We start from the raw sequence: 21,285 nt of genomic DNA, 5'->3' as shown, positions 1-21,285 counted from the left end.
CAATTTGAATATAGATTATGTTGTCATATGTGGATTTTTTTTTCTTTTTAGTTAATTGACATCCATTTGTTTGGCTTATGGGCTTATTTGTGTTTAAATGCATTGGAACATTTCCTCTCTTTTTTTTTAGGTTTCAAAATCAATCAATTATGTGAATGTGATATAGATTATTGTTATTTCTGGTGTTAGTGTTTGCTTTCTCAAATTAATTTGTGATTTGTTGGATAGTTGGATGGTATGTAAAATATGAAGCATTGATCAGTTGTTGGCTTTAGTTCTATCACAAGAGGGATATGATGATAAAGAATGCAAACTAGTGAAGTCATTATGGATATTTGTATTGTTTGTTTCATGGAATTTGTGTTGTTTCTATATCATGACTTTTCTAGAAGCTTATTGTTCAAGACTATGGGATTATTTTGGTGTCTTTTTCCTGTGAAGGGAAATTTTTTCTTGATAGGTTAGGTTTTGGGGTTTTTAATGCGCTTTATTTATGTTTAATATGAGATTTTTTTTTTATTTTGTTTAGCCTTAGTTTTTGCTATTACTTTATTGAGTAGAATTTGTACTCTGCATTACTTATGATTTTATAATTTATTTTTACAATTCAAGTTTACTCAAGCTGGACTCAATTATTTTTAACTCCATAATTATTAAACTCAATTGGGTTGATGCACAAGGTCCAAAACATAACATAGATTGAATAAGTTGATGAGAAATTGATCTAAGTTAATTTATTATTTTTTTAAAAATCAAACAGAATTTTAATCTAGAAAATAAAATCAATTTCCAATAAACTTTTTTTACATCCAACCATAGTAAGTGGATCGACCAGTAAAGCTGGGTTCACAACAATGCTTTTCATACCTTCTTTTATTCCCTTCAAGTTATAAGAAGGGATAGTGAATTAATTTCCTGCTGATTATTCAATTTTTCCCACTATACATTTATCTATACAAATTATGTATATTTATATTTTGACCCAACATGCTAATTAATCTCAATGAAGTCAAGTATTGATTGATTGAAATCCTTTCACATTACTATTAAATACATGACTTGTTATGCTAGTCAACTTAATTACATGAAAAAGGGAATAATCATTTTCTAAAAATAAAAACAAGCACCGTATCGATCAAAACAATAAGTTGACAGAATCTTATTGCAGATTTAATTAATCAATGTTAATTCTGAAAGTGTGGTTAATTTGAGCTTCATATTCTGATATGCATGGTACTTGGACCTTTGAATAAAGAGATAGTCAACAATTTGCTACTAAACTTCTCGTCCACGTAACTAAAAGCACATCAGTCTATCTCACGTATAGGAGAAGGAGTAATTGATCTCTGCGTATTAACACCTTAGATTACACTTTTTGTTCTTGGTGTCTTCAACTCTTTGTTTTCTTGGTTAGGCTTACTGATCATATGATGAAGCCACGGTTTCCAAAAGTGCCGGACGTCCATGGCTATCTGACCAGATCGCTGTCGTGATATTCCTATTCCGACCAGTTTTGAACATCATCAACGACTCTCATTGTGGACCTCTCGTTGTTTAAAACAGAGAACAAGAGGGTGCTAAATAAATTGGTCAGCAGTACTGTCGCCTATAAGAGATTCGAATTGCTCGATCGCCACCAGATCTTTTTGAATATGTTAAGTATGACAATTCTGATAGGCAAAAACCCATGCTAGCTTTACCATTTAAGCTTAAATATTTCTTCTCATGCTTGATTAACAACTAGTATATGTTGTCTAAGCTTTCCAATACTCGCGAGTTTAATGAGTTAACTCAAGGTTTTTTTTCAATTTCATCCTTCAAAATTATTTTGATTGAAAGTTAGATTTCATGATTTATTTTGGTCTGCTATAAGATTATATCGGTTTTATAATTTAAGTCGCGGGTTTGACAGATTAACAAAATTAACTCAATTTTTTTGTCTTTTTTGAATTGATTTTTTTTTTCTATTTTATCCTTTGGCATTGGATTGATAATGAATTAGTCTTCATGATTTATTTTAATTTACTTTCTATGAGGTTATTCTAGTCTTATAACTCAGGTCACATATTTTACGAGTTCATCCGGATAGACTTAAGTCATTTTATTATGTTTTATTTTATTTTATTTTTTGAATATTTAACAATGAATTTATTAAAAATTAAGCTTCATAATTATTTTAATTTTTTTTATATAAAGTTATCACAATCTATAATCTCATATCTTAGGTTTTTGAGTTAATAATGGAGCTCATTGATAAGTTTTTTTGTGTACATGCCTAATCAAAATGTATGGTTTAATTTGGAAAAAAGAAGAAGAAAATCCATAATTCAATCTTGAGAAGCTAAATTCATAATAATGAAATTATGAGAGGTAAACTTAATTAATTCTATAATAAAACTCCAATTTTCATCCGATTATTATTATTATTATTAAAAGCAAGAATACAACAGAACACACTGTAAATCACAGAGGACCTTACAAATATTGCAATTGAGTAGCTAATTAATTTCATCTATAAGAGGTCCCAAGTTTGTCCAGAATGTATGTGTGTATATACAACCACCTTATATTCCTGGAAAAAAAATTACGATTCTTTTCTTCTTTGTCTGAGCTAGCTGTTGTGGGACAAATTCCAGTTATTTGCTTTCCATTATTGTTAATTAATTTATGGTCTTTCACCTATCAAATTTATTAGTTACAGTAAGTGAATTATAGTTGCAATTTAGTTTTCAACCGACTCTAGTCCTTTAATACATTTTAGAGAGATTGTTTGTTGAAAAATATATCTAGCTAGTACTATAATTAAGTTGTTTTCTTTAAAAAAAAAATTAAATAGCAGCATGTATAATTTTTGTAATTAACCTCCTATATGATATTACTTGCATTCATAGGAAAAAAACAATCACCGCCATCACTGTATTTAATTTAATTTAATTATGAAATATGTAATTTAATTGGTTATGTTCTAGATTTATTTTCTATAGATAATCAATGTGAGTTTTATAAATCTTAATATCACTGAAAACTTATATGATCATTAATTTTAGGATCCGTGAGATTAATTTAGGTGCACTCAAACTATCCTAGGCACTAATATTAATATTAATAATAATAAAAGATTTACAGGAGAAAAATTCTGATAAAAGTTTCCGTCCATCATCAAACGCACATCAAGAACGCTGATGACAAAAACAAAGCCCACATGTGTTCACCTGCTGGAAAGCTCAGTTTCGAACACTGTGAAGTGGTCCAGTAACATAAGACATGGCTGGTGAGCCTTTGCCTTTGCGTATCACTGTTCGACCAGCCATCAAGTGACGGAGCAAAGCAGCTCTGTCGTTGATATTTAATGCAGACAACCGGAGATGGGCAATTAAGCTCAACGTCAAGATAATGAAGGAGCAATTGGCATTTACTCCACCCAGAAAAATATGTCACGGTATGAGATACACGGAATCATCTTTCACTAGTATCTTATTTATTTTATTTTGGATAACACTAGACTTTTAGGGGGGATTAAATTGAAAACATGAGAGTTCTTAATCTGAAAATACATAGCGGGACTCATCCTCAAATTAATTAGATAGTGTATTTTTCTGTTACACAAAGGCTCAATACTCAAAGTTAATATAAATGCCAGCATAGTTATCAAATTTGGTTTAAAACCGGGTCAGTCAAATCAACTTATAGGTTAACCAATGTATATTTTAAACTCAAAATTGTTTTGGATTTTTTAAAAAGAAATAATTAAAAAAAAACTTTTAAAAAGCTAAAACGATATTATTTTAAATAAAAAATTTTAAAAAATTCTTAAAATTGATCCCAACCAGATTAATTGAATCACAAGTTAATTCATAAATCATTTGAGTTTAATTAGATCAATTTCGTATTTGGTTTGAAAACAAACTCAATCAAGGTTAGATTTTGAATCGATGAGATGTGAAGTTGACCTACTAAGTCAGATCTAGTCTGTGATAACTATATAACAAAGTTCAGCTGATCTAGATACTTGTTTCAAAATATATATATATATATATATATATATATATATATATATCTTTTATTTTTACGGGGAAGCATGTTTGCATATATGGGAGAAGGATACTTATAATTGAAGTTTGTATATGTTGGCGAGAATTGGCCAAAGACGAATACAGAGAAGCAGATCTTTCTCTCTTACGGCCGACTATATATTTATAAAAAAAAAAAACCAGGGTTTAAAGGCATATCATTGCATTCTATGGTATACTGTCGTGGTGTTTTTGGCGTTCATGCATGAATATGAAATTAATCAATCGAGTTAGATTGTAGTGGTTGCAAGGTTCTATTCCAATTAAATATCTTCGGGGTTCCTTCATCTTTGCTAAGATTTGGGAACACATCATAGCTTGACTGTAGTAAATAAGTTCCAGACTGCAATTTAACATTCAATTCTATATATATATATATATAAAGCTAATTAGGGGTGAGCATTTTCATTTTATCTCGAGCATTTATCAAAGTACCATGCATGCCAGTGAAATGCTTCCATATTGTAACTATGGAAATGCTAGAATCGGGTGGTCCACTATTATTTCCTTCTAAGAAAAGAGGGTCGGTAAATCAAAAGAATATTAAAGAAGTGGAAGCAGGAACAGGGCTAGGTATATAAATGCTATGATGGATGGTATTGTACAATATTTCTTTCTTTTTTTTTCCCGAGTATGTATGTATACAACTATGTATGAAGAAAAAAACCAAAATAAAAATCAAATAGCCAAAACCTCCACCCGTTTAGTTAGTAGTGCCTGAAGGCCAAAAAAGAAGAGGAAGCGGAAGAAGAACGAGAATAATATGTGCATTAAACACAAACCTAACATTTCCTTGAGAGAAATTGGGTCAAATTCATATTTATGAATCACTTAAGAGTTGAAAATATAAAACAGTTAGAGGAAGGATAGAGATTAAATTTACATCTTCAACATTACTAGAAATTAAAAGTCATGAGAACCCACTTTCGTTTTTTTGTTTATCATTAAATTTTATTGGGTTTTGAATGATTTTTCCTCATTATGGAACAACTAAAGAAATTAAAACCAAACCTTAATAACTATATAGTAAATAGTCCGGTAATAAGACTTTGGATTAAGGGATTTTCTACTCATGTGATCTCAGATTTGAGCTTTATGGTTGCTAATATAATGACTACTGAAGGTTTATATAGTCATTAATTTTAGGACCCGTGAAATTAGTTGAGGTAAGTGCAAGCTAACCCAGACACCCATATTAATAATAATAAAAAAAACTAAACCTTACTTCATATATAGCAAAATTATTAAATACATAACATAACTATTAGATTGTATCAATTTGAACAGGACCCTTTTGATTGGTCTCAAAATGAGGAGCAGAAATTTAATTTGGGATGATTATTATTATTAACAGCAACATAACTTACCTTTCACAAACTAGCCTTTGAACCAAAAACAATTAATACATGCATGATATGATTTTTATCACACACAAAGGCCTGTATTTGTAAAATAACCGTGGCTTTATCCAGTCCAATTCACCGATCCTAATGTGCAAAGGCATGGCTAGTTAACTTGCTTCTTCTGGTGCTAGCTATAGAATGCAGGTTCTTGATAAATAATACAAATTAATTAAAGCTTTATTTTTAGTTTCTTGGGGTTCCATAGTTACTGTTTAATTTCCAATCTCTTAATTAAAGCTTCCAAGTTAGCCTGACACGGACTAGTAACTGATTAATTTTGTCTCTCTCTCTTTTCTTTTTTTTTTTTTTTTCTTTTTTTGGGTTCCATAGTTTCTGTTTAATTTCCTATCTTTTGCTTTGTTTCATGGCTTATAATATTCGGTAAGCTTCCTACCAGCTATCATGCATGGACAGACGGAGAAATTGGAACAATGTATTATGTTTTCAGACAGGCAAGGACGGAAGAATTAGCACACTTGTAAGCGTAGAAAACAAAAGGATTCAATTTAGGTACATGGCAATGAGTGAAGCTACTTCCCTATTAATTTGATTGCGACTACTGATCAACCATGTGCAATCTTTACTTGCAGCTCCTTTATTTATGACCACCGTGGGTGGCGGGCCACTTGACAGATGAGGTGGTCGTACAGATACAAAATGTAGCCCGATGCATCAACAAGCTGAAGTCAACATATTTTTACCGTGAATGACGGAGCAAAACTGGTTTAAATTTTAAATTTATTTTTTAATGGTATATGTTTGAGTTTTTTTCAGAGTTATTAGAAGTTTATAAGTTATTAATTTTAGAGTTTATATATAGAATTAATTGATTTGTGAATAAGCTGATTTAGACATTTATGTTAATTTAATATGTGTGTGTGTGTTTTACCATGTATTACCCATCTCCCCTAGCCAAACTTGTTGCAGTGCTTTTCCTTGTGTGAAATCAAATGCGGTACGTGTCAATTGATGCTGATAGACTGTTGCTTGATATTCAAGGGGTTAAAAGCAGAGAATTTCGGGGTGGTTTCCTCAGCTAATTTGACTTTACGTTCAAGTACTTGCCGATTTGGTGAAACAAAGAATCTAAATGTTCAAGTTACATGAAATAGGAAGATTAAATGGTTGATTACACCCATGAATTATCTCTTAATTCTGCAAAGCTTGGAACGGGTTCTAGTCCAAGCTCTGCAAGATACCAAAATTAGCAATAGATGAGGAAAACTGAGTCACTCCTTGAATCCAAGTTTAACCCTAACTTGATTGTATGTGATTTACTAATTAGAGATAACTTGGTTAGTGAAAATAATGAAATGGTTGGTGGGGGACCATGAAGATGCAGTGGAATCCGATGGCCGGAGACGATGAAGAGGGCCACTCTAGGAGGCTAGTACTTTAGCGATGTCAGATTTCTTTCTATTTTAAGGTAAACACTATCAACGTCAGCAATAATGGCACGTGGACCGTAAGCCTATTTTGTAAACATCTTTAATCGATCTACAGGGGTTGGTTCTCTGATACATTAGCCAAAGTCTTATTCCTTGAAACACTCAACAAGTTTTCTTTGCCTAGTTGTCTTCCATGTCTTTTGTCTTGGAGCACAGTGCCACGTTTCGATGTCTTTGGAAGGTTGGGATTTTTTTTTAATTGTAAATATCCAAATCAATTTATATATATATATATCTGGATTAATCTTTTAAGATTATAAAATTAATAATTAATTAAATTTTTAGTAATTTTAAAATTTATAATACTCAAACTAATAACTTTTAAATAATAAATTCAAGACCTAAATAATTAATTAAGTAAAGCACAAATAAAGTTTTTATATTTTGAAATTAGGGAATGGCTTATAAAAAATTTTCAATGAAGAACTAGTCTTGAGCAAAGTGTTTGGACCTACTAAAGATGAAAAATGAGTTCAAGTAACCCTACACCCAAGCATTTTGCGCTCGAAATGTGTGGCTGTACTTGGATGCATTGGGCTTGGGGGCATGATGGAGCCCAATGGAGATGCGGGGGTGCATGACCAACACTTTGCATGTTGAGCAGCGCTCCTAATCGGGTGGTGGACATTTGCTTAGCACCACTCGGGTGTGTCACACCTAACAGGTTGGGCATATACCAATGCATGGTGCATGGGCTCGAGATCTTGCTCCAACCCATGTCCTTAGGAGTCGGGCTCAGACTCCTTGCCCAAGTTCATAATCCTTTCCTGCTCCATTTAATTTTGATTCCATAAATCGAGTTTTATATTCCCAAATAATACAAATCAAAAGTGCAATTTGGACTTTTAAAAGGAGTCTTTAATACAAATCAAAAGTGCAATTTGGACTTTTAAAAGGAGTCAAAAGTGCAATTTGGACTTTTAAAAGGAGTCTTTAATCAACTTTGGTTAAAGGATCAATGTGTAATTTTCAAAGTTGGAGACTAATTTATAAAATCCTACAAATAAAAGGATTGAATTGTAATTTACTCAATCAATGCATGCTGAAGGATGGTGATACCGTAATTTAGGGCTCACGTTTTACACCAATAATATTAGCTTGCCAACTTTACATTTATCTTCAGGCCACTAGCCGACGCCGTACTGCGCACATGGGAGAAGCAGAGCAAGAACAGCGACGTGCATATCTTTCAGATGTAAAAGAATCACAATAAAGAGTTCCATTTATTGCTGTGTTCTTCCACCCATGAAATCAAATAGCAATCGCCAACTTTATCGATTTAAATTGCAAACTTTCCACAAGTAATGTCCTCGCTAGCAAAAGCACAAATATTCTTTAAATATTTTATCAGTTCCTAGACTTTTTGTTTTTGATGTCCTGAGATAGACAAGCTTCCAGCGAGACCTAAACAACTACTTAAAGTAACCAGCTGCGTACAGTTCTATTTTACTTAGAAAGACTTGTAAATCATTAATCCTTGTCCTGTGAACTGTGGTTGATTATCCACCCAAATATAAGTATCCGAAATTTTCATCAATGATTAGTAAATAGTAATTTTGGTGTTGGAATAGTTTGTGCAAAAACACGAAGAAATAATTCTATTCCAAGTTGAAGGGGGGGAAAAAAAAACACTATTGGAAGCAGTGTGATACCTTATTTATGAGTGCTTGTATATATCAAGTACTTTGCTTGATGGATCCCGATGTTGACTTCATTCTGAGACATCTCGGTGGGATTTTATGCAGCGTTATTAAATTTGGATCGGTTTAACAAGAATTATTGATGAGTAATATAATCCAGGACAAGTTTCGCATTGAAATAAATAGGAGTTGACTGTGTTGAATTAGGTTAATCTAATCGGAAAAGATTTATTTTGACCATTTTATTTATTTATTTATTTTTAAATAATATCATTTTATTTTTTAAAAAAATATTAAAATTATGTTATTTTGAATTAATTCAGATGAAACCGAGTTGACCCAGTCATTTCTCAAGCCTGGTTATGAATAAGCCGAGTGTAATAAAATTGATTTTATGTGGATACTAAAGCTGACACTCAGATTTTCTTTTAATGCCAATAATATTTTAATTTTAATTTTTTTAAAAAAATGCATCCATATCGTAAGAAATTCATGATATAAAATATAAGCATTTTTAAAAAAGATGTAAATAGACCTATCTCATATTAATTATTTTTAAAAAAAATTGTTAATTTTTTTTTTGAAAATATATATTTATTTTAAAAAACTTTTCAATCAAAATCTTGGCCAGAAACCAAAGCTTTTATTAAGAGAGATGTTAATGTTGTTGCCCATGCTCTATAACTGTTAGTTAATATATATATATATATATATATTATAATGTTTTAATTGGATATGAGTGGAGTTTCAGTTCGGCTACATCATTATCCATTACCTACTTAAAATCTGATTTTATCCTTTTAAATTTTATCTTATAGGTTTTTTTTTTCTCAACTCAAAATAAAAAAGAGTGATTTTTTTAAAATAAAAGATCACATAAACAAATCAGCCCTCCCATGTTTTTATTCTTCCTTTCTTTTGTTACGGAGAAAATCTCTTTGTCGAAGACAACAAAAGTAGCCCTAAAAAAACAAACAAACAAACATATACAGACCAACAAAAAATCCAAGAATGCAAGAATCAAACACTGCTACAAGAAACAAACTTGGTACGAGAAAGAAGAAGCAACGAGCCCCATCACTGAAGAAGATAAATATTTTTTCTGACCAAATCGCATCCATGGCTTGCTTGATATATACTCCGATCTTATTCAACTTCAAAAATTATATTTTTTTTGCAATCAGAACTGTACTTGAGATGGGTTTCGGTTATTATAAGAATTGTTTTTGTATTGATAGAGATTTTTGTAATGCAAATTGACAATTTTGATTATTTTTCTTTTTAATTATGATGTTTAGTTGATGTGTCCGTGATAATCAACCACAAAGAATTGTGCTTTCTCAATGTTTTGTTGTGTTGAGAGGGGGGATTTTATTTTCGGGCCAAAAAAGCCAAAGCTTTGAATAGACAAGAAAAACGAGGGTTTTTTTTTTTTTTTTGACGGAGACAGAGTTATTTATTTTAGGGGTTTCAGGAGGGAATAAAAATGTGGATATTTTTTAAATATTAATTTTAAGTGAAATTACGTTATCAAGTTAGAGATCCCCCAAACTTATTTGCTTATGTACATTTATGAATTGAATTCTATTTAGAATTTAAATTAATATTCTAAAAATTATTCAAAAAAAATAATAATAATATGAATTGAATTAAATTCACGGAATTCCAAACAATCTATAAAATAATCAATGGCTAATTACAATTCTATTTATTTAAATGACTTATAAATTAATACCCTGTTGTGGTTGATTATCCACTCAAATAGAAGTACCCGAATACATTATTTTACCAATGATTAGTAAATAGTGAATTTGGTGTTGGAATATTTCGTAAAAAAATACAAAGAAATAATTTTATCCAAGTTGAAAGGAAAAAAAAAAAAACACTTCAATGGAAGCAGTGTGTGATATCTTATTTATGAGTGTTTAGATTGATGGATCCTCTTGTGGACTTCACGCTTAGAATTCTTGGTGGGATTTTATGTGGATACTATTGAAATAATGTCAATGATGTTATTTTATTTTTTGTTTTTGTTTAAAATGGATCAGTACCCTGAGATTACATAATTCCCTATCTGGGCTGATATCATGACTCAACAACCACACCTTAAGTAAATTTTATTTTTAATAAGCCATAAAAGATTCATTATCTAAAAAAATTGGAGGAAGAGAATCACAAGTATGCCAAGCAACATCGTCGAGGAAGAAAGCTAAAAATAACAGAGAACCCAGTAGACGTTTGCCAGAGAAAAGAAGAAGAAGAAGAAGAAGAAGAAGAATTTGCATATCATTTGGGCTTGGCCCGTGAGAAGCTTAAATGAAGCACAGTGGAATATATAATCTACATACATTCTTGCCCATGCATGGTGGGTTTACATCACAGGTCACAGCCGGCGAAGTAGAATTGCGCCAACCCCAAAGATCCACCTATATATCCATTAAGTTAGTTTCTGTATCTCAACGGATCTCTTTTTTCCCTTTCCTGAGATCAAATTGCACCACTTTAGCAAACCCACTACCGATCAAGTTTAACAGCAACACTAATTTTCTGTGGTATCTCACTACCAGAAATTCGCTAAATACCAACAGACATACCGACGGAATTTTTTTTGTCGGTAATTTTCAGCCGAAATCACCGACGGAAAATATTCGTCGGTAATTAGGTCGGTAATTACCGACGGAAATAGGCCGTCGGTAATTACCGACCGAATTACCGACCGAAAATTCAGAATTAATGAAAAAAGGACGGGCAGTGGCGTGGGGGTTTTAGCGGGTGATTTTTCCGACGGAATCACCGACGGAATTAAAAACTGGGGCCCGTATGCGTGATGGGACCTGTTCACCGTCAAAAAATACCGACGGAATCACCGACGGATTTGAAATGCCAGATCCGTACCGGTGACGTGACCGGTGCACCGTTAAAAATACCGACGGAATCACCGAGGGATTTGAATAGCAGGTCCGTGCGGTGACATGTCGATTGCCCGTCAGAATTACCGACGGTTTTTGCCGACGGATTAACCGACGGAATACAAACCGTCGGTAATTCCATCGGCAAAAGTGAATATATGGCCACTCAAGTCGACCTTCAAACTGGATTTTAAAACTTTGATAATAACTATTTTTGTTCTTACACTGATACAGGTCAACTTAATCCATGGCTTGGACCTCGACCATTGACCCAAGCTTTGCCCTGGATCAGCCCCCAATTTGAATTTTAAAATTATAATAATAACTATTTTTATCATCATATGTCTTAGTTGGATAATTTTGTAATTGAGAGTTTTTTACAATGATATTTTAGAAATAAAAAATAATAAATATTATCTCTGAATACATGTCTTCTTCATACCTCCTGTTTTGAAAGTATAGAAATTCATTTTAAAATTTTCTAAATTATATATCTCATAAACAAATATATTCATTTATTTTTATATTTTTTTCTTTAATCAAATATATTTTTATTTTTATTGTTTCTGTTTTTTCTATTCAGACAAATAACCAAACACTACTTTACACATGCAAATAAAAACTAAAAAAATAAATGAAAAATAAGGAAATGAAAATGGGTGACAAATTTAAGTGACTGCCTCTGTGCCTGTTAATTATAATTGAAAACATGTCAGCTCATGAATCGAATATGACTTGCAATGTTCTGTTTGTTTGTTTGTTTTCTATTTTTTTTTAGCTGAATATATATAATCAAACTTTTATATGACCGGAAAGTTTCAGAATGTATTATTATCTTTTGATAAGAGGTTCTGGGTCTAAAGCACATATAACTGGTTAGCTTATTTATATGTATGTGAATATGTTCTATATCCTAATTTTGCAACGCAGTTAATCTATTCTCAAACCTTAAATAGATAGGATGGTACAGCTATTTTGTTGAGCTGTGTCATGCGATCAAGAGCTCTATAATCCTTACAAGAAGCTGGTTGTGGAGCGTTATCTCCAGACAAATCGCTCCAGTACCAACTAAAAACAATTATGTATCACCACTCATTCAATTACTCAGGTCCTGAATTTGCTTTCCAAAAATTATTAGTTTGAATTTCACAAATCCTAGGATTACTGAAAGCTTATATGGTCATTAACTTTAAGATCCAAAAAATTAGTCGAGGTGTGCAAGTTAACCCGAACACCCATGTTAATCTAAAAATAAGAAAGAGCTCTTAATAACTCTAAAAGGTAACTTAATTGGTCAGGCCTTGAGTTTACTCCTTAATGGTCATGAGTTTGAGTCCTCTCACGACCACTGAAGGCTTATCTAATTGTTAACTTTAAGGTTTTGAGAGATTAGTTGAAGTATGCATAAGCTAACCCGAACACCCACAATTATCTAAAAAATAAATTTTCAGTCTGTCAATTTTTATGATGTCTAAACCTGATAAGTTTCCTCATGTTGTAAGCTCATTGAATAATATGCTAAGGTACTGTTATGCTATAATTTTGAGCATGGTGGGAATTTTACACAATTTTAAAACTTTCCACAACAGTTAAGCATTTACCCCCTCCAACCCTAGAGTTTTTATGATGGAGCTCCAGTTAAAATGTTACGTCCCTGGTTGCATGCAGGAATTGTATTTTAATATATCAGATGCTTCTAGATGAATTAACCAATCTAATCGCTATGGCTATGGTGTGGTGCTCAATCCGAATCCATTCCAAAAATGATGTTAAACTTCAAACAATTGATTTTTTCCAAGCCTATGCTATTAATTATTTTCAACTTAGTAATAGGATTTCATGTTAATGATAACATAAATGATCATGATTTTGTACTTTCTTGTTTTATTATGAGTAGATCTTAATCTAATTATATGAGCAGTACATTTTTTCCCCTCATCACTACACTTCGCTATCTAAATTTAAAACATGCAGTTGGTTTAAATAATATATATAACTGACAGTGTTAATCTCTGACATGAGAAGGGGCTAGCTTATTTTTTTACTTGTGTAATTATATTTTTAGTGTCAACCTCTATCGAGGACTACTGCAAATTTACAGATATATAAAATTATCCATAATAAGATTCATACATAGATACAAGGAAGGATGTAAGATACATAATATATTTATTTATTTATTTCCATATAAGTATCTTTTATCTTTTTTTTGTGAAAAAAAAAAACAAGCTGATCAATCTCTAACTCTGAGTGAGTGATCACAGGGAGTAATTCATGCTACACCTTACAAAGCCTCGAAATCAGCTCTTTCAAGCTTGAATCGCTCTCGAACATACGAAATGTAGGTTGCAGCTTTCATGTCTACATTTTCGTCACCACCAGAGTCTGGAAAACTTCTCAACTTGGTCGTGGAAACCTTTTGGAAGGATGGAGGATTTGCGTAATAACTCTGGCGAGTCGGAAAATCTACGTGAGTACACGGGCGGCTAGGACTGACCTTGCTACAAGATTGCACTGGCTTAGAAGGCTTGGTGACTCGAAACAAAGACTTGACCAGCTGCTTGCCTCTCACAAACCCACGAATTGATCCCTGGTGTTTTGCTTCCATTTTTTTTTTCTTTTGTCAAGCTAGTGGAAGCTAGGAGGAATTATGTGTTTGGATATGTAGTTAAGATTATAATTCTTTTGCCTATGTCCATTCGGAAGACGCATTTGATCTATATATGCAGATGGAGCAAGGGGCGTCCGAATCTAGCCGTCTAAAACTGCAAATATATGTAGATAGGATAATTATTCCTTCTTATGACGATTTGGTGCCCCTTGATTAGGTATTAAATGACCGATAATTGGAGCAAATTGTAATCGAAGGGCCTCGGTGTGAATTGGAAAAAGTGGTCCCGATAAACATGAAACATACTGTTGGCCCACCGCCCATTGCGATCGAAGATTTTGAATGGATAAATTTGAGATGCTTTAATTTGAACTGTTTTCCTGAGATATGGATGATGGGATAACATGGTGTTGATACTTCCCTACCAAGGCACATAATTAACTATTAAGAAGATACGGTTCCTTTTCTTTTGTTTTTTTAATCTATTATCCGTGATAAAAAAAAAAATGTTTGAAAATATGGTAATTTAAATTTTTTTTCACAAAATATGTTAAAATAATTTTTTTAATTTCTTAAAAGTAATTTTTAACATCATCGTATCAATATAATCTAAAATTATAAAAAATCAAATTTTTAATAAACCAGCATCAGTTTCAACCGACATGTTCCCAAACACTGTGAAAGTATTTGTTTATGAAAGGAAAGAGAGTAAATAAGACATTCTCATGTGATTGAAGCTCGTCGTAAGCAAGAAGGACCTTTTAAAAAAAAAAAACTGACATTATTACACGCTACGATGGAGCATAAACCATCCTTGGACGGTCCAAAAGACATATGAACGTGAATCAACAATACTATCAGATTTGTGTTTGGGCATGATAAACGAATTTCTATCTGATGTCTTTTGACTTGCAAAGTGCCAACCCAAGGACTCAGATACATGGCTCTAACCTTTTGAAGATCCATGCACGGTTACTCGCTTAATTAACCGAAAGGAGACCGCCCTTGTCTCTGCAAAGCCTTTTCTTCTTGATGATTCAAGAACCATCGCATCATATCTACCTGTTTTTCATACTGTTTCTTAAGGTTCTTTCGTTGAAGGATTTCACAAGCGAAGAAATCATTGCCATTGCTTGTTCAAGAAAAAGAAAAAGAAGTCGCCAAGGTCTCCCATGCTAAAATAAATCATAGTAATTGATGTACAATTTGATATAATGTGTGTATTTTTACTATAAATTAATTTTATAATTGGTACAGTAGAATATCCTACTAGATCGAGTCTCATCTAATTATCATCTAATTATCGAATAAAAAATTACGTTTATTTTATCATGGTTGAAGTTGGCAGATGGTTGTTACCAGTTTGGATTTCCAGGTTAATATTGGACACAACTATCATGGATGCTGTACTGTTAATTGGCCCATAGAAGAGGTAATAGCTTCAAAGGTTGGCTCAATTGACAACTCCCTATTAAGGTTCTTGTTCTGTACGACATGTCGGGCCAGGAGGGTCGGCTTCGATATCATTTATAAAAATCTGGAACCTCTGGATTTCTTTTTTTCTTTTAATTTCAACAATATTCTCATACCAATTTTCAGACATTAGGGATAAGTTTCTCCTGTATGAAAACTCCCATATTCACGCTAATTTTACTAAAAGAAAATTAACTTCTTAAGTTCTTTGTAAATCTTGAATTTTCTAAAACTCTGAACTTTAATAACACAGTAAAACAATTTTTGATAATCAAATTAAACATTAAATCCCCATTTCTTTTTTAAAAAAAAAACACTTTTCTAAAAGATCACTTTTTTTACTTTTTAATATTTGATAACTTAAGGAGAATACTTTACAGTCAAATAAAAAATTAATTTTAAAAAAATATATATATTCTCTAAAACAAACATTTTTTAAAAATTTAAAAATAAAAACACAAAGTAAAATTAAATTTTATTAAAATCTCATTCCCCTTCAATTTCTTTATTAGTAAGAAGGTTTCAATCTTTTAATAAACTTGAAAAAAAAAATATTTTAAACTCATTTCTCATTACATAATTAAACAATAAAAATTATTTTTTAATTTTTTTTTTTACACTGTAAAACATAAAAAATAATTCACTTTCTACAATATATATATTATTTTTTAGTAAACAAATGGAGATTTAAGAGTCTTAAAGGGAAAAGCTAAAGAAAATAACAAAAAAAATTTGGCATTCGAGATGTTGATAGGATTATAATTAATGCCAAGTGAATTAAAGTTTCCCTGGACAGTTGGGGATGATTCACGAGGGAAGGTTGAATTACACAGCATTATTTGGCAAAATAAAGAAGCACAGAATTTCTATCCCATCCTTTTTATCCTTCGTTTTTGTCTTTTTTATTAAGCATCTGGAGGTCTCTATTCCTTTGGAATCTTTCCTTGGGTATCACATACTACACACGAGATACACACCCAGCACCTGATAAAAGCATGGCAACAATTTCATCCTGTAATGAGCTCTACAAGAATGGCATTAGGATAGCTCCATTGATCGTGCTTTTTTTCTTTCTGGGAGGTGCATAAATTTAATTCCTATGAAGAGAACATTACATGCATGCATATTACAATATTTTAGAATCTTAAAAATCACCAGAGTTGTTTGGAGTGGTGATGCAAACAAAATGGAACATCTTAAAAGTTTCAGAATTAAGGGGCAATAAATTCTTTTATTGATCAGATTTAGATGAGGAGGGGGAGACTAGAACTAGAAATGGCATGTACTACTCCCATGAGAAGGAAAGTGTCTGGTGAGATCCATTTGCAGATGACCTATCAGGTTCAATCTGAAACATATGCTGACAATTGAGGTTGGCATTGCCGCTGCTGCCATCAGATACCAAAACAGATCTTGCTGGTTCACTTTCCATTCCAAGGGCATTATAGTTCAAGCTTGGGATCAAGGACTGAGCAGGAGAGTTCAGGTCTGGCTGCATCATGTCGCTCAAACCAATCTCCCGAGTCTCAGATGGTGGAGATGACAGAAGAGAGAGAGCACGGTTGGAGTCTATGACTCGGTTTAGCCCATCAGAGAACAATTTCTGGCTGTTGCCACTGCTTCCTAACGTTGAATTGGCATCTAGATGAACAGAATCTCCGGGAATTGTGGAACTGGTGCCCTGCAAGAAAGGGAACTGCTTTCCTTCTTTATAGTTGGAAGACAAGGAGCCAGGAAAAAGATTTTTTCTGCCACCGAAGTTCATCGAGGATTGACTAGTATTCAGCATTGGATCACTCTCTGCTTTTGCAGCTCCAGTCCAAACAGTGCTCATAACACTGGTTGAAAATATTTGAGAGCTACCAAAATGTAGATATCTAGTACCTACAACAAAGTAAATTTATATGATTCAACAATATTCAAAGTAGTGGTGTCCTTTTGAACTCCTTTGATGCAGGAAGACAAACTGAATGGTGGGAAAGAGACAACTCTCCAAACACAATTTTATTTAAGTTAGAATTCAAACCTTGGTTGGAAAATATCCTTCCAGAATTTACTGAAAGTGATTCTGGCTGGGGCTTTCTTCGCCGCCGATTATGTCCATCAAGACGTTTTCTGCAGCTTCGCTTTCCCTCATCAAACTCGCCCAACGAATGGAACCTATTAGAAGGGGCATTTAGTAGCAGTAATATTTCGCACCAGCTAATTGTGGCCAAAAAATTTTCTTTCTAGGGAAAATCTAGTAGGATATTCAAAAATAGGGAAAATCTTAGATCCCCTCACTTTTACTATATCGTATCGCAAACATTTTCCCAATCAATTAGCTTGGATCAACTACACCTTTCCCGACCAATCTGTTTTCCTCCACAACTTACGTTCCTTTTAGACCTCTTCATAACAGCAGAGTGGCATTAATTGGATCAGCTTAGACAATCATAGCAAAGCAAACTGGTTGTTTGATCTTATAGTAACCAAACATTTTGTAAGCCAAAACTTTATTAGACGGAAAATAGGGAGCCGATCCTCTGAATTCATAGTGAATGAACCTTATGTAATGCAAAGAATGATGGACAATCAATAGAGTCTCACTTGTTGAAGATAAGAATGTGCGTTAAACCCCATGATAGTGTTGTTCCCAAGCTAATATATAGTCATGCAAGTTTTAGGATTTAACAAAAGAGTCAGACTCAACAACTCAACAACTCAACAACCAAAGAGCTGGAAACAAATCAAAAACAAAGTGCAAGGAGAACATGCACAGAGAATTTAAACAATTCCACAGCTGCGAGCATACAGCAACTTCGACAAAAAGGATGCTGCACTCGATTTTGTTCAATTAAAAATTAATTCTAATTAACAAAAAGCAAAAAGGTGAAGTGGCTAGAATTCAAACAACTCTCTACATTCACAAGTATGTCAGTCCTTACCTGCTGCACTGCTGGCAAAACCGCTGTTCCTGACCTTTAATAAAAACCTGACGCGACTTGGAGTGGAGCTCACATACTTTATGTCGCCTGTGGTAATCCCTACATTTGGTAAGGTCTGAAGTGCATCCATCAACCAAGCATGAGGGGACTCGGGTTGCATTTTTAAGTGTCCTGGCTCTCTTCAAAGATCCAGAAGGGGCTGATTCCATTAAAGAGTCCCTAGGATCCTTACACTTGTCCCTGAAATCACCAGAATTGCCCAAGCTTTAAGTCTACTGAACAATACCCTGTAGCCCGACGTACTCTTAAACTGCTTGGTACAGTAATTTGAGTGAATTGAGGACTGCTTTGCTATTCCAATTCAGCTATTTCCCAAGGAGTCTTAAACACAGAGCATTCTTGTTTTGCAAATCTATTTCTCTCTTTCCCACAGTACCATTAAATGCTTCTCCAAGTGATCCACCAAGTCAATCATTGCACAGTCTGCAAGAACAGCAAATAATTACCAGAATAAAGATCAAAGAAAGCAAGAACTGTCAAGCATTTTGTCTTTGAACTTAATATACCCGGACAAAGTTTTAGCTGGTGCTTTGCTTGTAGATAAAGCGATAGCTTACACCTCTTTATCCAAGTTACATGACAAAATATCCACTTGTAAATGCAGTTAATAGGATAGAGCAATAGTATCTGAAGGAAGGAAAATGAGTAAAATGGGCCACGACAATCGTTGCCCTTTTAATAATAAAGTGCACCCTTCGATGCTATTCAAAGACTGGATACCTGTCACATCATGGGAGTCAGCCCTCTCATCCCAGCCACAAGAGGCCTTGAAGATATTTGTTTTCATGAAAAAAGAATTTCCCATATCATTTTTGCTTTCAAACAACAAAAGTAAACTTAAGTTCATTAATGAACAGAAATACCTTGTATGAACGGGTTAGCCCGTTAAACAATCTGATTACAGGCCAGAATGATTGCATCTAATGGGGACAATTATTGTGGGAGAGGGGCATGCCAAAAACTTTCTCTAATTTAAACAGACAATTTCTTTTCTTGGCAAAAGCTGCCACCACCCCTTTATTCCACATGTGTCACTGGAACTTTTACTGTTTATAAGTTACTATTGGAGGGTGTACCTTCTTTCACAAAAATTTATCATCATCGCAAGCAACAGAGAGAGAGACACACACACACACACTTTTATGCTATGCAAATTTTACTATTACTGAATAAAAAATGATCGGCTCAAGAGAGAAAAAAGTTGAGATTTAGAGGTGGGTACCTGAAGAAAAAACAGGCCATCAAGCATAGAAGAGGGGAAATCCAGCCTTGGTAACCCCCAGGATGCAGAAATCTTTAAAATGAGGCGGGAAAGGAAAGAACTGCAGGTTGAAGTATAAAGAAGCCAAACTTCAGAATCTAAAGCAGCGTGGAAATAAGGAAACAAAGAGATTGGCAAGGGTAGAGAAGAACAAGAAAGACGACTTCTGTTCCTGTTGACCTGATCACAGCCAACAAATCTCTAGCAAAAGTAGCATCAATAGTGTTAAAAGAGAAAGAAAGAGTTTAGCTTATACTATCTGCTAGGGCATAGAAGCAGGAGGACAAGAGAACGGATGAGAGTGACTTGGGGGAGAAGGGTGTGATTATAGGAATTATTGAAAGTAACATGGAAAGTGGATAATGTATTCAACTTTGCAAGTGCAGTGTTGAGAAAAGGAGAGGTGAGAAATGGAAAGGAGACTGCTATGAAGAGTAAAAGACTCGCCCTTTCCAAGCCTCTCTCCCTTCCTTTTTAGGCTTGTGGGCTTGTGATAAGAGTAAACGAACATATAATAAAATAGTGTTCTGGAAAAAAAAAAAAAAATGAGTGGTAGGGAAAGGGACAGGGTGTTGCTTCTTTCAACTTTGAGAGAGATGAGTTTCTTGTGTTTCACATTCGATGATGTTTCTTCTTGGGGCCTCGGCTCCGAGTCTTGAGCTTCCGAGCCAAACACCCTTTTGATACTCGTGAGAACCCTCCCAGTCCCACACAGCTGTTTGTAGTGGCCTTCTCTTATCCGTTGGATCTTGATTTCCTTCCTTTACAAGTTTCGGATCATCCCAGATCTGGACACACGTATTTTAAAACTAAACAAGTTTGCTATTAAATTCAACATCAGTTAGGATTTAGATTCATATGAATTTAGACCCCCCCGGGAATTCTAGTATTATTAAGATTCTATAATCTTAAAAATAAATGATTTTTTAGAATTTTAGAGATAATGAAGTGATTAGTTTTTTTTTAATTGGAGTTAGAGCGTGTTTGGTAGTGTGGTAGCGGTTGTTTTTCAAATAGTTTTTCGTGTCGAAAAGTATGCCAATGATATTTTTTTATCTTTTAAAAATTATTTTTAACATCAATACATCAAAACGATATAAAAAAATATAAATCAAACTTAATTTAAAAAAAAATCAAATTTAAATAAAATTCAGGTGCAAACGAAGCAGCAAGTTATTGTTGACATTTACGAAACACAAAAAGTCAAGTATTTGTGGTTGGGAACGGGGGAAATTACCAAAGGATACGAACATTAGGTGTCCTACCACTAGGAATCCTTTTCTCAACACGGAGCATAAGCACCCAAGGACAAAAAAGAGGGGGTAGGGTAGGGTAGGGTAGGGTTAGGGTAGGGTGGGCACATTAAAGCATTATTCATTTTATTCAAAAATTTAAAGGTCACCTAGTAACTTGGTATATAATCAAAGCTCGACTTTTATATTTCTTTGGGAGTGCAGCGGAAGCCTTTTAAAAACAGAATTAA

General features: G+C 33.3%; 1 protein-coding gene across 5 annotated transcripts; it reads right to left on the bottom strand.

The window, feature by feature from the left end:
* Positions 1-16,635: 16,635 nt before the first annotated feature.
* On the bottom strand, positions 16,636-20,310 carry LOC118054485 (squamosa promoter-binding-like protein 16). Of its 5 annotated transcripts, XM_073407885.1 has the most exons (6): positions 19,955-20,310; positions 19,764-19,863; positions 19,262-19,307; positions 18,482-18,964; positions 17,581-17,714; positions 16,636-17,438 (listed from the first exon to the last, which is right to left on the bottom strand). In XM_073407885.1, the coding sequence occupies exons 4-6, from the start codon at positions 18,688-18,690 to the stop codon at positions 16,840-16,842; spliced, it is 942 nt and encodes a 313-aa protein (XP_073263986.1). In that variant the 5' UTR covers positions 18,691-18,964; positions 19,262-19,307; positions 19,764-19,863; positions 19,955-20,310; the 3' UTR covers positions 16,636-16,839. The 5 variants fall into 5 exon arrangements, with proteins under 5 accessions (XP_073263986.1, XP_034921983.1, XP_034921984.1 ...); XM_035066092.2 differs by lacking the exon at positions 19,262-19,307; XM_035066093.2 differs by lacking the exon at positions 19,262-19,307 and having other exon boundaries at positions 19,983-20,310.
* Positions 20,311-21,285: the final 975 nt, after the last annotated feature.

The sequence above is a fragment of the Populus alba genome, chromosome 3, assembly GCF_005239225.2.
Source record: "Populus alba chromosome 3, ASM523922v2, whole genome shotgun sequence".
NCBI classification, from domain to species: domain Eukaryota; kingdom Viridiplantae; phylum Streptophyta; class Magnoliopsida; order Malpighiales; family Salicaceae; genus Populus; species Populus alba.
This window is presented reverse-complemented; position numbering and strand designations above follow the sequence as displayed.

Excerpts from the sequence above, each read along its gene's own strand:
- LOC118054485 (XM_035066089.2), bottom strand. The coding sequence starts at position 18,690 with ATGGAATCAGCCCCTTCTGGATCTTTGAAGAGAGCCAGGACACTTAAA. Across the intron at positions 17,715-18,481 it reads TTTTGCCAGCAGTGCAGCAG|GTTCCATTCGTTGGGCGAGT; the intron begins GTAAGGACTGAC and ends CCCTTCTAATAG. Across the intron at positions 17,439-17,580 it reads AAGGATATTTTCCAACCAAG|GTACTAGATATCTACATTTT; the intron begins GTTTGAATTCTA and ends ACTTTGTTGTAG.